Below are 13,959 nucleotides of genomic sequence, written 5' to 3' on the forward strand. Positions count from 1 at the left end.
TTTGGAGTTTATATCAAAATTTTCGTTACTGATCATGCTGAAATCAGCTGATTTCTTGAGGTGGATAGTGTGACTTTTCTCAATGCCCATATTACCCCCAAAAATATCCCTTTTTATTCTTATTTACCAAAAAACAATTTCTCCATTTATAGGACCACCGTTATTTCCAAAACTCCCAATATTTCATACGAGAAATTATTGTATGGTGTCGTAGTATAGTGACGCAGCGTGTGATAGCAAGAATGATGAAGAATACAAAAGAAAACAATAAACCTTCAATCCTTTGTGATTCTCTAGATGAGAATAACCAAGAACAAAGGGGTTCTATGCTTTGTTGATTCCAGTGGAATACCAAGTTGATAGGAAAATAGAGAGAATTCTCTAAGTTTAATATTCAATGTCAAAAACTATCTTACAATTAGCTATAAAATAGTTTTTGTACTTAAGGAAAACAAACCAAACTCCAAACCCTAGCTGAAATAGGAAAACAAACTTACTTCCTAAACCAAACTCCCAATTCTAATTGAAATAGGAAAACAAAACTATTTGCCTAAAACAGATTCCTAGAACATTAATTGCACATCTTAAGCTTGTCAAACTGAACCAGAACATTATGAGCGATGCATGCTGCATCATCCTCCTCGTGTTTGAGAAGAATTCCTCCCCAAATTCAAATCTTCCTCGTCAAAACTATCACCATAGTAAGGAAAGAGATGTTTGACATTGAACACATCGGCAGTACGTATATGACTAGGAAGCTTGAGGTGGTAAGCGTTTGGATTAATCTTAGCCACAATCTCCATTGGACCAATCTTTCTTACACCCAACTTGTTGTATTCCCTAGCCAGAAAATGATCTTCAGTCAAGATAGCCCAAACAAAGCCACCTACCTCAAATTCAACATATCGGCGTTTCACATCAGCCACTTGCTTGTATTTCGAATTGGCATCCTCAAGCCGCTGCTTTGTTGTTGAGTGAATTTGTTGAAGTGTAGCCACAAATTTTTCTGCCTTGACATTAACTCACTTCAAATATGGAACTGGTGCAAGGTTAAGAGGACACTTTAGGTTATAGCCATAAGTAACAAAAAAATGGACTGAACCTAGTGGTCCTATTGATAGAGTGATCGAAAGAAAATTCTGCTTGGCTCAACTTTTGATCCCATGACGTCAAATTATCTCCCACCAAGCTTCTTAGTAAATTTCCAAGGGATCGATTGACAATCTGCCCATCAGTTTGAGGATGGTAGAGGCCCTACTAAAATTTAATTTTGTATTAGCAAGCTTCCAGAAGCACACAATAGAGTAGGCAACCCATGGAGTCGATACATTTCTCGAAAGAAAAGCTAGGCTACATTGATTGTGTCCGTAGTCTTCTTGCACGGGATAAAATGAGTCATCTTAGAAAATTGATCAACTTGTGATGGCTTCTTCAGATATTACGTTTTCGCAACTTCCGAGGTCAATTACCAACTTGTATGTCTTGCCACCAATAGTACAAGTGGTCTGGAAAATATTATTGCGAAGCCAGCCATCACTACCTTCTGTTTCACGAGGAGTAAAACAAGTTCTTCTCACCATAAGCAATGGGCCATCATCCCAAATCACATAATCCTCCACAACATCATTGGGTTCATCATCATAAACCAGACCATGTTCGAAATCATGATACTCTTGAAATTGATTTTCATCATGTTCAATGATTAAACCCTTACCAACTCTATCTCCTTTCCTGTCTTCTGCTAAGTGATGTCCAGTTTTCCCGCACTTAAAACAACGAAAAGCAGTACGTTTGGGTCCCACAGTTTGTGCCTTGCTAGAGGGGGCACTCACGAATGACTTCTGGTTATGAACTAGTGAAGTAGAAGCACGAAAAGGGGCTGAATTGCTTCCTCCACCATGGTTATTCTGGCTATTTCCAGACCAAGCCCCTCCATTATTTGCCTTTCGACTCATATGTTTCTCCAACTGCAAGGCTCTTTGTTGCGCCTCCACTACTAAGAATGGATCGAAGAGGTTCGAGGTATATCACGATGCTAACTGCTTATCTGTCTCAGAAAGGTCACTTCTAGCCACTAACTCATAAAATTCGGTGGTATACTCAGCCACCGTACGATTTCCTTGTGTCAAATTTTGAAGTTGTTGATACACTAATTTTGAGTAATTGGGTGGTAGAAAGGTTGACCGCATATGCTTTCTCAATTTTTCCGAAGTTTCAATCTTCTCTTTTCCCTACTGCAAAAGGGCTGCCACCATGCCCACAAAATTTGGTTGCTACAAGGGAAACTTTTTTATTTTCAAGAACATCCTTAAACTATAGTACCTCTTCTACAGAATTAAGCCAATCAAGAAAATTCTCAGGTTGAAAGCTGCCATGAAATTCATGAATATCAATTCTCAAACCCGCTTCCCAACACCTCGTACCATAATTGTCATTGTGTCGAACCTCGTCCCTGTGATTTTCTTAACTAAAAGGGTTTGTTTCACTCTCATAATCATCTTCTTCCTGTTGCTGACGAACCATTAAAGTCCCCATCTATTGGATAAGGCGCTCAACTTGCTGCGCCAAACGTTCAAAATCGTCTTGATCGTTTCCACCACGTCCCCTCCTTGGCGGCATGGTAAACCAACCAGTCTTTGATTACCAATTAACGCAGCACGTGATAGCAAGAATGATGAAGAATACAAAAGAAAACAATAAACCTTCAATGATTCTCTATACGTGAATAACCAAGATCAAAGGGATTCTATGCCTTGTTGATTTCAGCGAATTGGATTGGATCGGTCGGTTTGGGTGGATATTGTACTCCTGACTTGTATTATAACACGTGGACGAGTTATACCATGTCACCGTACTACGGTACTACACTAATTGGTTTCATAGCATTAAACCATATTTAGAAATATGGACAACCCAAATAAATGAAAAGTCTTCCTAATGGAAATAGTCTAATCGACACAAATTTCAAACTCAATGTTGAATTTCTGATCTTAAATATACTATAAGAATATAAGAAGGAATGATTTTCCAATTCCCCTTTTGTTCACTTGCACTCCCTTTTATTTTTTAATACTTTTTAATCAATTTTGTTCTTTTTTATTAAGACTCTTTCCTATTCTACCCTTATCATTCATTACTTTCTTTTTACTTCACTTTTATATGATTTCTTTTATACTTAATTTATTTTACTCGATGAAAGGAAAAAAAAGATTGAAAATGGAGTGCAAGTAGTACAATTAAGTATAAAGAAAAGGAAATAATATAAAAGTGAAGTAAAAAGAAAATAATGAAGGGTAAGGGTGGAATAGGAAAGATAAAGAACAAAAAAGAACAAAATTGATTAAAAAGTATTTTTTTTAAAAGGCAGTGTAAGTCCACAAAAGAGGAGTGGGAAAATCAGCTCCCTATAAGAATTGTATTATAATTTTTCAAAATCAGTTTCGGAACACAAATTAAACGACAATCTTGCAATTTGTAGGAAACCATGAATGCTTCAAGGATGAGAGATGTCTTGCTGAATCTGATGATTGTGTTTGCTATTTGTTGGCACTTTTGGACCGGTGCTGCTGAATCTGATCATCAAACTTTTCCTGTCTTCCTCAATGCATGGTGACACATAATTAATTATCACTACTTTGGAACCAAAGCATTCAGAATTCCATGTGATTTTCTTACCCTTAATATAATTGTATTTTCAGTAACATACAATGAATCAAACCAGAGCTCTTAGTTATACGTATACACAGTCATGCTTTGTGTTCTAGTTAACTAGCGCCTTTCGCGCATGCCAATTATCTTTTTAACATATTACATTGGTCTATAAGTAACTTCATTTCAATTGGATCCCATAAAATTCTAGGTAGTTAGGGTAACATGAATGCTTCAATGATGAGAGGTTCCTTCATAATTGTTGACGCTAAAAAGTGGTTCTTTGACTTAGAGGGTCAACTTAGTAATTTTATGCCTTCGGTATCCTTGATGCCTCGGTAGTCTACGCGATCTGCAATATGAGCAAACGCACGGTAAGACCTAGGGCACCGGTGTGGTACCGGCCGAAGGCTCTCCGATGCTTAAGTAAGTTCTGGAATAGAAAGTTCAACTGACAGATCAATAGGCTTGTATGCCGTAAGTTCTGATTACCTCTATTTTGGGATAGTTGGCCTCCTTTTATAGGTCTTGGGAGGTGTGCATTTTGTTGATTATTTCGATGTGGGACTGTGGGCGTCGCTTGGGAGCGTGCTCGTGTCCCAGGAGAGGGCGTTGCCCTAATGGAGAGATCGGTAGGTAGAGTGCCGAGGGCGCCTCTGACCAAGCCCAGTTCTCTCCACGTGTCTTGCCCTTATTGGCTGTTTATTTTGGGTGTAAACAGGAGTCCCCCAAGTTCTCGAGCGAGATTTCTCGGTCGGGGACTTGTATGTCCTTCGGTAGCCGCTCGGTTAATCTACCGTTCGGTAGTCTGTCAGGGAGGCGCGCTGGGGCCTTGTCCTGGTGCCGATTGACTTCAAAAACTTGCCCGGAAACTCAAGAGTCGCCACTTCGAGGGTTACCGTTCGGCAGGTTTTAGTATGTTAAGGGGTTCCGAGATATGCTTGCCGATGTTCTGTTAACTTGGGCGGGTTTGATCTTTTCTCATGCGACCTCGTGCACAGTGAGGGGTAGTGATGGGACAGAATGACGCTTCGTCTTCTGCACCCAGCGTGCTGTCAGAGGTTCCTCTCAGCGCACTACACGTGGTGCGTCTTATCACGCGGAGCGGCGCCATTAATGCGCCGTTTGGTATTTCGAGGTGTACCGTTGCAACTTTCGCCCTATAAATAGAGGGAGTCTCTGAGGCAAAACTCACTTTGCATTTGTGAGTGAGGCGAGAGCTCTGTCCAGGCGATTTCCGACGAGAGCAAACGGTAACAGAGGCGATTTCCGGCGACTTGATTCGGTACCAGAGACGATTTCCGGTGAAAGCAAACGGAAGGCAAAGCGATTCTTGCCCTTTCATTCCAATTCACACAAGGTACCGTTCGGTAACTTTGCTATTTTTTCTTTTTTCATTGTGCATACGTCCTTCCATGGTTTGAACTAGACTTAGAACTTTATGCAAGTGGGGTGTGGTTCGGTAGTCTAGTTGCCATAGGTAGAGACGTAGGCATCGGTAGGATAGCTCATTGCATGGCCCTTAGTTTCCTTTCGTTGCTTTTTGTAGATGTCTGATAGCGAGTCAGGGTTTGAGAGTGAGCCCAACGCGTTTGAGGAGGAGTCCCCAGATAGGCGAAGGGATACCGAAAGTGAGGAGATTGGCCAAGATACCGAGAGTGATAGTGACTCTGAGGTTGAGGTCGTTGGCGAGAGGTTCAGACCTGCGCCCACTCATGGGATCGGTAAGGGGCTTATGACTAGTCAGCCCCTACCGTTGGCGGTCGTGTATAGCTACGGTCATCAAGCTGGGCTGGGTCCGCGTTCCGAACCTCAGATGGAAGATGCTCGGATGCCGGAGGCATCTTCTAGTCAACGTGAAGAGGCTTCCACTTCCGGCCGTGAAGAGACTTCTGAGCCAGCTTCCCTACCGAGGGTAACAATAGTGAGTAGAGGGAATCAAAGGGTACCGATGGGGGTACCGAGGGAGCAGCTCTTTGACGTAGATTATCTACCGCCCAATAAGCTGACCTACCGAGAGCTGGCAAAGATTAGGGCAGAGTATATGATCCCTGATTCAGTAGGGATGAGGATCCCGAGCCCTACCGAATCCCTGAGCAACCCCCAGGACGGCGAGGTTGCGTTCTTCACCGATGTCCTTCAGCAGGGCGTTAAGCTGCCGTTGCAGCCTCCAGTTCAACGGATCCTGGCTCAGATTGGGTATGCCCCAGGGCAGTTCAATCCGAACTTCTGGGCCGTTCTGATGGGGGTTGTAACGGCATTCGGTCTTGCCGATGAGGAGGGGCCTTCATACGAGCAGTTCTCCCACCTGTACAGCATCACCAAGTCCAAGAGTACCGATCATGGTGGCTGGGTTCAGGCGAACTGTCTCAAGGCTTCCGAAAGGGGCCATTTTCTTGTGGCCGTGCCAACCTCCCAGAAGTCCTGGAGGAATCGGCGGGTTCTTCTTTCTGGCGACTGGGAGTCGCCCTCGGGAGTTCCCGTTCGCTTCCACATCCCAACCACTTTCCAGATTGCCGGTAGGTTGCTACCATACCGAACGGTAGGTTAATTGGTTTTGTTTTGTGGACTATCCTAACTTCCTTACTTTTGCAGGCAAACTGAAGTAGCCAACGGCAACCCAGTCAGAGCTTCGGCAGATCGACAGAGTGAGGTTGAAGGTTCCTGTTGGTGGAAGGGAATATCCACAGTTCCTCTTCACCGAGAACCTCGTCAGAGCCCGCCTTGCGAACCCTGCCGAGAGTAAGTTCACTTGAGTTTTTCTTTTTCTTTTTATTTTTTTTATTTTTTACTTCTTCGGCTAACTCCACCGTTCCGTTCTTGCAGTGTCAGAGGCCAGGAAGACTGCCGAGGCCAAGAAGATGTCGGAGACCTCGAAGCGGCGCCTCCAGGTGCTTGCGAAAGGGGAAAAACAGAAACGGCATCCCGAGGCTTCGGCAGAGAGGGTCGGCCAAGCTGACGTCGAGGAGCAGCCTCCTTCCGAACGGCAGAGGCAGCGCCATGCCGAGCCTGTGAGTAGAAGGGTGCCGCTCAGCGAGCTGGTCCTCCACCCGGGTCAGGGTGCCGATGCCGCTTCTTCCAAGGCTTCCGGGAAGCGGCCACTGACAGTAGACCTGGATGCCGCCTCCACCCCCAAAAGGGTGCGGCTAGCTGACCCGCCGAGGGCCGTCTTTGCGGCCGAGGATGAGGAGGGCCCTACCGAGGCAGTCACCCTGGCATGTCCCTCGAAGACGGTCCAGTTTGCGAACCGCATGATCGTGGGCCCGCAGATGGACTTGGCTGAGATCGACGAGCTGCCAAAGAGGGCTCTTCGGGAGGAGGCTGGGCGAGCCTTCCGTCTGCAGGCCATGGTAACCTTCTAACTCCTTTGGTCTTTTTGTTGTTTTTATCTTTCGTTCGGTACTAACCTGCGGCTTCATTTTTCAGGCGTCGATGGACATGTGGCTGTGTATGAAAAGAGTCATCGCTGCTGCTGAACACGCGAAGCGGCTCTATGAGGACGGCCGCTCCAAGGTTGCCGATGCTACGAAGGCTCTCCAGGACCACGCCCATCTCGTGGAGGATATGCATGCTGCCGAACGGCAGATCCAGGCGCACAAGGCGAAGCTTGCTGAGATGCGCGAGGCCCTGGACGGTGCGGAGCAGGCCGTTAGGGATGCCGAGGGTGCTAAGGTGGCCGTGCAGACGGCGCTCGAGGCTTCTGAGCGGTCGAAGGCAGCGGAGATAGAGGCTGCCGTTAACGAAGCCATCAGGGGATACCGTTCCTCCTCTGAGTTCACCTCTCTGGTGGATAATGAAGTGGCTTCGGAGATGGCGGACCTCATCTACCGTTTCAAGCGGTTTAACCCGGGCCAGAAGCTGAACCTGAACTTCGCTGCCGATCCTCCTCCCCTACCGGAAGGCATCACAGAAGAGATGATCGAGGAGTATGAGGGGGAGGATGCTCCTGAATATGCCGAGGGTCCTGATGCCGAGGATGCCCCTGACGCCACCGTCGATGCCGTGGTGGAGACTACCGACGACCAGGGAGATCGGGCTGCCGAGGCCTGAGCTACTTTTCGTAATTTTTTATGTATTTTAATTGCCGTTGGCAAAATGTCTGAACATATTGATGCCGAGGGCATCTTTTTAATTCAAGTTACCTTTTGTTTATTTTACTTGAATTTTATCCATACTTGTTACTGCCGTAGGCTAATAACTGTTTTTAGGATAATTACCGATTGGGCCATTGGCCACTTAGGAATTTGTTTGCTTTGGATTTAGCCAGTGTCTCCGCTATCGGTAGACAAAACCAAAGGAACAAGGCCCCATTAGCCTTTCGTCCATAGAGATGCCGTGGGCAAGTCTCGGGTACCGTATAGTTTTGTAGCTTATGCGCGATGAGAATACCGTAGGTAATTCTGGGGCATTGTACTGCCGTAGGCTCGTACCTACTGTATTAACTTGGAATAAAAATTGACAAGCTAAGTTGGAATCGGTAGTAAGCATGTAGCGGTGTAGCTTTTAATTGCCGTAGGCAATGTTACTGTGGCTCATTTTGGTGAGCCCTACCGAAACAATTTTTTGAACGAATACCGCTAGGATATGACGTTCTGAATATGTGGAACTGAATAATCTCATTTTATATATATATATGCCGTGGGCAAAAATACAAATTCCGCCCATGCCGTTAGCTAAGGGACTTCATTTAAAATAACTCTTGAGATGGTCCACATTCCATGGGTGACCGAGGGTCTTCCCATCTGTGTCTCGGAGCCTGTAGGTGCCGGATCGAAGGATGCCGATGATTTCATAGGGTCCTTCCCAGGAAGGTCCGAGGGTTCCTTCCCAGGAAGGTCCGAGGGTTCCTTCCATTGGGTTTTTTGTTGCAAGCGAAACTTTGCGCATGACCCAGTCCCCGATTCTGAAGGAACATGATTTGACCCTTGAGTCGTAGTACCGAGAGACGCGCTGTTTGTAAGCTTCGTTCTGAAGGTTGGCTACCGTTCGTCGTTCTTCAATTAAATCCAGGCTCAATGCGAGTGCTGCCTTGTTAGCCTTCGGCTCGAAGCTTTCCATTCGGTAAGAAGGCTCACCGATCTTAATTGGGACAACGGCTTCTGAGCCGAATGCAAGGCTGAAGGGAGTTTCCCCTGTGGAGGTTCGGTAGGATATTCGTATGGCCCACAGAGCTTCGGGAAGCTTCTCCGGCCAAGCGCCTTTGGCACTGTTGAGTTGCCGTTTCAAGAGTTTCTTGATGATTTTATTTATTGCCTCTACCTGACCGTTCGATTGTGGGTGAGCTGGCGAGGCGAAGAACAGGTTGATTTTAAGGCGAGTGCAGAACTGCCTGAAGAGCTCCGAATCGAACTGTCTGCTGTTATCAGTGATGATGGCGTAGGGGATGCCGAAGCGGCACCAGATATTGGTCCAGACAAATTCTTCGACTCTTGCCGCCGTTATGGTGGCTAGGGCCTCGACCTCAACCCATTTCGTAAAATAGTCCACGGCAACAATTGCATACTTAACCTGTCCCTTGCCCTGTGGCATTGGACCAATCAGGTCGAGCCCCCATTGGGCGAACGGCCATGGACTTACGATCGGTGTAAGGGGTTCGGCAGGCAGGTGGGGAATATTGCCGAACCGTTAGCATTTATCGCACCTCTTCACCATTGCTATTGCATCCCGATGCATTGATGGCCAGTAGTAGCCTTGCCGAAAGGCCTTGTGGGCTAGGGATTTAGAACCGGAGTGATCGCCGCAGACACCACTGTGGATATCCCGAAGGACATATTCGCCCTACTCTTCGGTGATACATTTCATGTAGGGGGTCGAGTAGCCACGTTTGTACAGGATGTCGTTGATGACAATGTACCTTGTCGATCGGTAATGCAGCTGTCTGGCCTTGGCCTTGTCTGCAGGAAGGGTGCCGATCGTTAAGTAAGCATGAATAGGCGACATCCATGTGTTGTTGTATTCTATAGCGCAGATCTCGGCAATGGCTGTGCTCGGAAGGGTCAGTATCTCGACGGGGATCTTTCGACCTACTTTGTCGTTGATTGCCGAAACCAGTCTGGCGAGGGCGTCGGCATAACTGTTCTCGTTTCTTGGTATTTGCCGAATTTCGTACGCCTGGAACTTTTTTAGCAGTTGGTGTGCTGCCGTGAGGTACGCCGTCATTGATGCGTCCTTTGTTGCGAAATCCGCAGTCACCTGGTTCACTATTAGCTGTGAGTCGCTGTAGATGCTGATCTGAGTTGCTCCCATGCTTCTGGCGAGCCGTAGGCCGGCCAAAAGCGCCTCGTATTCGGCTTCGTTGTTGGACGTTCGGAAGCCAAACCTGATGGCATATTCAATTTTGGCTCCATCGGGAGCGGTGAGTACCAGACCAGCTCCGCATCCTTGTTGGTTTGCCGAGCCGTCAATGTGCAGGATCCAGAAAGGAGTTGACAGGTCGAGACGACTGCCGTTTGGTAGGCCTTCCTGAGGAGGGGTTTTTTCAGGTTCTGAAGCCTCCGAAGGTGTTAGTTCAGCGATGAAGTCTGCTACGGCTTGTCCTTTTTCGGCAGGCCTGGGTTTGAACTGTACGTCGAATTCTCCTAGCTCGATCGCCCATTTCACCAGCCTTTCGGATGTTTCTGGTTTTTGAAAAACTTGCCGAAGGGGCTGGTTGGTCAGAACGATGATGGTGTGGGCCTGAAAATAGGGCCTCAACCGCTGGGCAGAAACGACCAGAGCTAAAGCCAGCTGCTCGAGTGGGGGGTACCGAGACTCTGCCCCCTGAAGGGCCTTACTGACGTAGAAGATCGGTAGCTCTGCCTTCTCCGGGATCCGTATCAATACTGAGCTGACGGCAGTGTTGGATACCGATAGATATAGAGAGAGTGTTTCCCCAGGGAGGGGTTTTGACAGTAGCGAAGCTCTGCCCATGTAGTCCTTCAAGTCTTGAAACGCCTTGTCGCATTCGGCAGTCCACTCTATATGATGTTTGCCCCCTTTCAAGGCTTTGAAGAACGGTGCACACTTGTCTGTGGCTTTGGAGATGAAACGAGTGAGGGCTGCCACTCGTCCGGTAAGGCTCTGGATGTCCTTCTGTGTCTTCGGCACCTCCATGTCAATTATGGCCTTGATTTTATCGGGGTTTGCCTCAATACCCCTTTGGCTGATCATGAAACCAAGGAATCTCCCGGAAGATACGCCGAAGGCGCACTTCGTCGGGTTGAGCCTCATTCGGTAATCCTTCAAGATGCCGAACATGAGCGATAGGTTTTTCAGGTGTTCGCCTGCCGTTCGGCTCTTTACTAGCATGTCATCCACGTAGACCTCCATGGTGCTGCCGATCTGCTCAGCGAAGATTCGGTTCACCAGTCTTTGGTAGGTTGCCCCTGCATTCTTCAAGCCGAACGGCATGACGTTATAGCAATACAGGCCTTTGTCTGTTATGAACGCCGTGTGTTCGCTGTCGGCAGGGTGCATGAAGATCTGGTTATATCCAGAGTATGCGTCCATGAAGCTGAGCAGCGTGTGACCGGCAGTGGCGTCAACCAGCTGATCGATGCGTGGCAACGGGAAGCTATCCTTCGGACAGGCCTTATTGAGGTCGGTATAGTCCTGGCACATTCGCCATCCGCCCTTTGCCTTCCGAACCATGACTGAGTTTGCCAGCCATTCTGGGTATATGGCCTCCCGTATGAAGCCGATGGTCATGAGTTTGTCTACTTCGTTTTTCATGGCTTCATACCGTTCGGTATCATAGGATCGGCGCTTTTGCCTGACCGGTTTGAATGCTGGCGAGATACTCAGCTTGTGGCTGATGATATCAGGGGATATGCCCGGCATGTCGTTGTAGGACCAGGCAAAGACCTCCGAATTCTGCCGAAGGAACTGAATGAATTCGGCACGGAGGGTGGCATTCAGCATGGTACCGATCCTTACACACCGTTCCGGTTGACGTTCGTCTAGCGCCACCGTTTCGAGATCCTCGGCAGGTTGTGCCACCGGGGTGGGCATTTCCTCCCTTGGATCGTCTACTGGTTCATTGCCGTTCGGCAAGTCTGCGACCGTGAAGGTTTCCTTTTGCTTGTGCGGAGCTGCCGATTTCAACGCTGTGGCGTAGCAGTTCTGAGCGCTCAATTGATCGCCCCTGATTGCCCCCGTGCCGTAGCAAGTTGGGAACTTCATGAGTAGCATGTGGGGGGACAAGTGGGCCTTTATTGCCGTGAGCGCCGTTCGGCCGACAATAACGTTGTACGCCGTAGGACAGCCCACCACAAGGAACTGGTCGAAGACCATGGTCCTTCGTGGGGCTGTGCCGAAAGAATTTGGCAGGCTGACGCTGCCGATTGGTTGGACCAGGTCTCCCGAAAAGCTTAGGAGAGGCGAGAGTTGCCGATTGACCTGGCTGTCATCTATCCCGAGTTCTTTGAATGCATCGGTGAAGATGACATTTACCGAACTCCTATTGTCGATCAGGATTCGTCCGACATCGAACTCGGCAATCTCGGCTCGGATGATCATAGGGTCGTTATGTGGGTAGATGATCCCTTCCTCTTCTTCTTCGGAGAAGGTGATGGGTTCCCACCTGACCTTCAGCATCTTTGTGTGCCGGCTGCTTTCAATGCCGAGGACTTGGGGGTACTGTGTCGCCCTGACATACTGCTTTATCGATCGGTTAGATGCTCCGGCAAGGGTTAGGCCTCCGCTGATCGTGCTGATCATGTTGATCTGTCGATTAGCGTTCGGGACTGGCGCATGTTGGGGCCTGGCTATGTATTAATCTAGTTTGCCTTCCCGAATTAACCGTTCAACGATTTTTCGCAAACTTATGCAGTCCTCGGTATTGTGACTATTCTGCTGATGGTATCGGCAGAATTTCCCTGTATCCATGCCGTCCTGCCGATTGGGCTTTCTGAACGATGGCTTCGGGATTATCTCGTTTTCGTTCATCAGCACCGCCTCGTAGGAGGTGTTGAGCAGGGTGAACACCTCTGTCCCCTGGTTATGTGCCGGTAGTGGGGCTCGGTAGTTGTCCATGCCATACATGCTCTTGTTTTTCTTGGAATGCCCCCTTTGGGAGCTTCCGGCGTCTTTACGCTTGTGGCTTTCAAGGTGTTCGGCAGTTTGTGCTGATGGAGCGAACGGCGATGCCTGTGCCGCGGAGGAACGCTGTACGGGTTCGCTCTGCCGAGCCGTGGGCTCGGCCCTCGAGTTGAAGTACTCAGCTTTGGCGTGGATTGCCGCTTGTTTCATGAGTTCATTGTACGTACGCCAATTGCTGCTGTGTACCAGATACCGGAAGTGTGAGGACCGTAGGCCACTCTTGAAGGCGCCGTAGGCTGCCCTGTCATCGGTATCCGGACATCTCGAGTATTCATGGCTGAATCGTGCGGCATACTGTTCGCACCACTTTGCAAAACCCAAGGGAGGTGTCGTATAGCAGTGTAGCTCGGAAGTCCGAGTGTCATATCCACAGAGAGCAGTGTAAAGAAAATAACAGAGATGAAAAAGAACAAGTGTGATTGAGAGGTTGATTTATGCAAGATTTGATTTAGAGAAAATTTAATTGATTAAAACACTAAGGCATTGGGGTTCCACTTTTAACATAAGCATGCAACTCTTATTAATTTGATCCACAAAATATTTTCCATTGTAGTTGTTCAAAATAATTAAAGCTCTTTTTAATTTCCTTTAGAAGTATTCTAAGCATAACTTGTACCATTGGCAACAAACTATCAAAAAATAATCTTCATCAAAATTCTATTAATCTTTAGTAATTCTCTTCTCTTTTAAAAGCATGAAAGTTTTTACTACACAATGGGAAAAACATGATTGAACCCATGAAATAGATTATCAAACATTCATCAATTAATTAAAAAGAAAACTACAAATTCCATTTGAACAAAAACTACAAATTCACATTAAAGCTTAAGTTTGGATCAAACTAATAAAAATTACACACTTATATTAAAAGCTTTCCCCCTAGCCTTAGCTAGGGAGTTAGTTCCCCATAAAATAAAACTAAAACAGAAATTTAGAACTAGAAGAATTGGAGGAAGGAGAGAGAGCTCAAGAGAAGATTGTGAGCTTGGTGTCTTTTCCTTCTACGGCAACACTCTATTTATAGAGAATGGGAATTGCTCATGTTGCAACTTGCTTTGATTAAACTATTATTCCACCTTGCTACTACCAAGTGTTTCACCCGTCAATTGCCATCAAATGCTTCCATTACTTGTGTTGATGACTCCACTTTCTTTGTTTATTTCACTCTAGTGCTGGCAGCACCCTCCAAATCTTCATCCTCATTTGTTTGGCTGCCACACTTCAATGCTTTTG

General features: G+C 47.1%; 1 protein-coding gene and 1 pseudogene across 1 annotated transcript; both read right to left on the reverse strand.

Moving 5' to 3' along the window:
* Positions 1–1,369: 1,369 nt before the first annotated feature.
* LOC148295577 (uncharacterized) lies at positions 1,370–2,498 on the reverse strand (annotated as a pseudogene).
* A 6,928-nt stretch (positions 2,499–9,426) lies between these two features.
* Positions 9,427–12,345, reverse strand: LOC148295578 (uncharacterized). Its single transcript, XM_088250529.1, has 3 exons — positions 11,218–12,345; positions 10,838–11,109; positions 9,427–10,474 (listed from the first exon to the last, which is right to left on the reverse strand). The coding sequence occupies exons 1-3, from the start codon at positions 12,343–12,345 to the stop codon at positions 9,427–9,429; spliced, it is 2,448 nt and encodes an 815-aa protein (XP_088106655.1).
* Positions 12,346–13,959: the final 1,614 nt, after the last annotated feature.

Source organism: Prunus avium, chromosome 3 (assembly GCF_965620075.1).
Source record: "Prunus avium chromosome 3, drPruAviu1.hap1.1, whole genome shotgun sequence".
Lineage (NCBI taxonomy): Eukaryota > Viridiplantae > Streptophyta > Magnoliopsida > Rosales > Rosaceae > Prunus > Prunus avium.

Excerpts from the sequence above, each read along its gene's own strand:
- LOC148295578 (XM_088250529.1), bottom strand. The coding sequence starts at position 12,345 with ATGATCAGCACGATCAGCGGAGGCCTAACCCTTGCCGGAGCATCTAAC. Across the intron at positions 11,110-11,217 it reads ACTATACCGACCTCAATAAG|ATCTTCATGCACCCTGCCGA; the intron begins GCCTGTCCGAAG and ends GGATATAACCAG. Across the intron at positions 10,475-10,837 it reads ATGAGGCTCAACCCGACGAA|CTCAGTATTGATACGGATCC; the intron begins GTGCGCCTTCGG and ends CACTGCCGTCAG.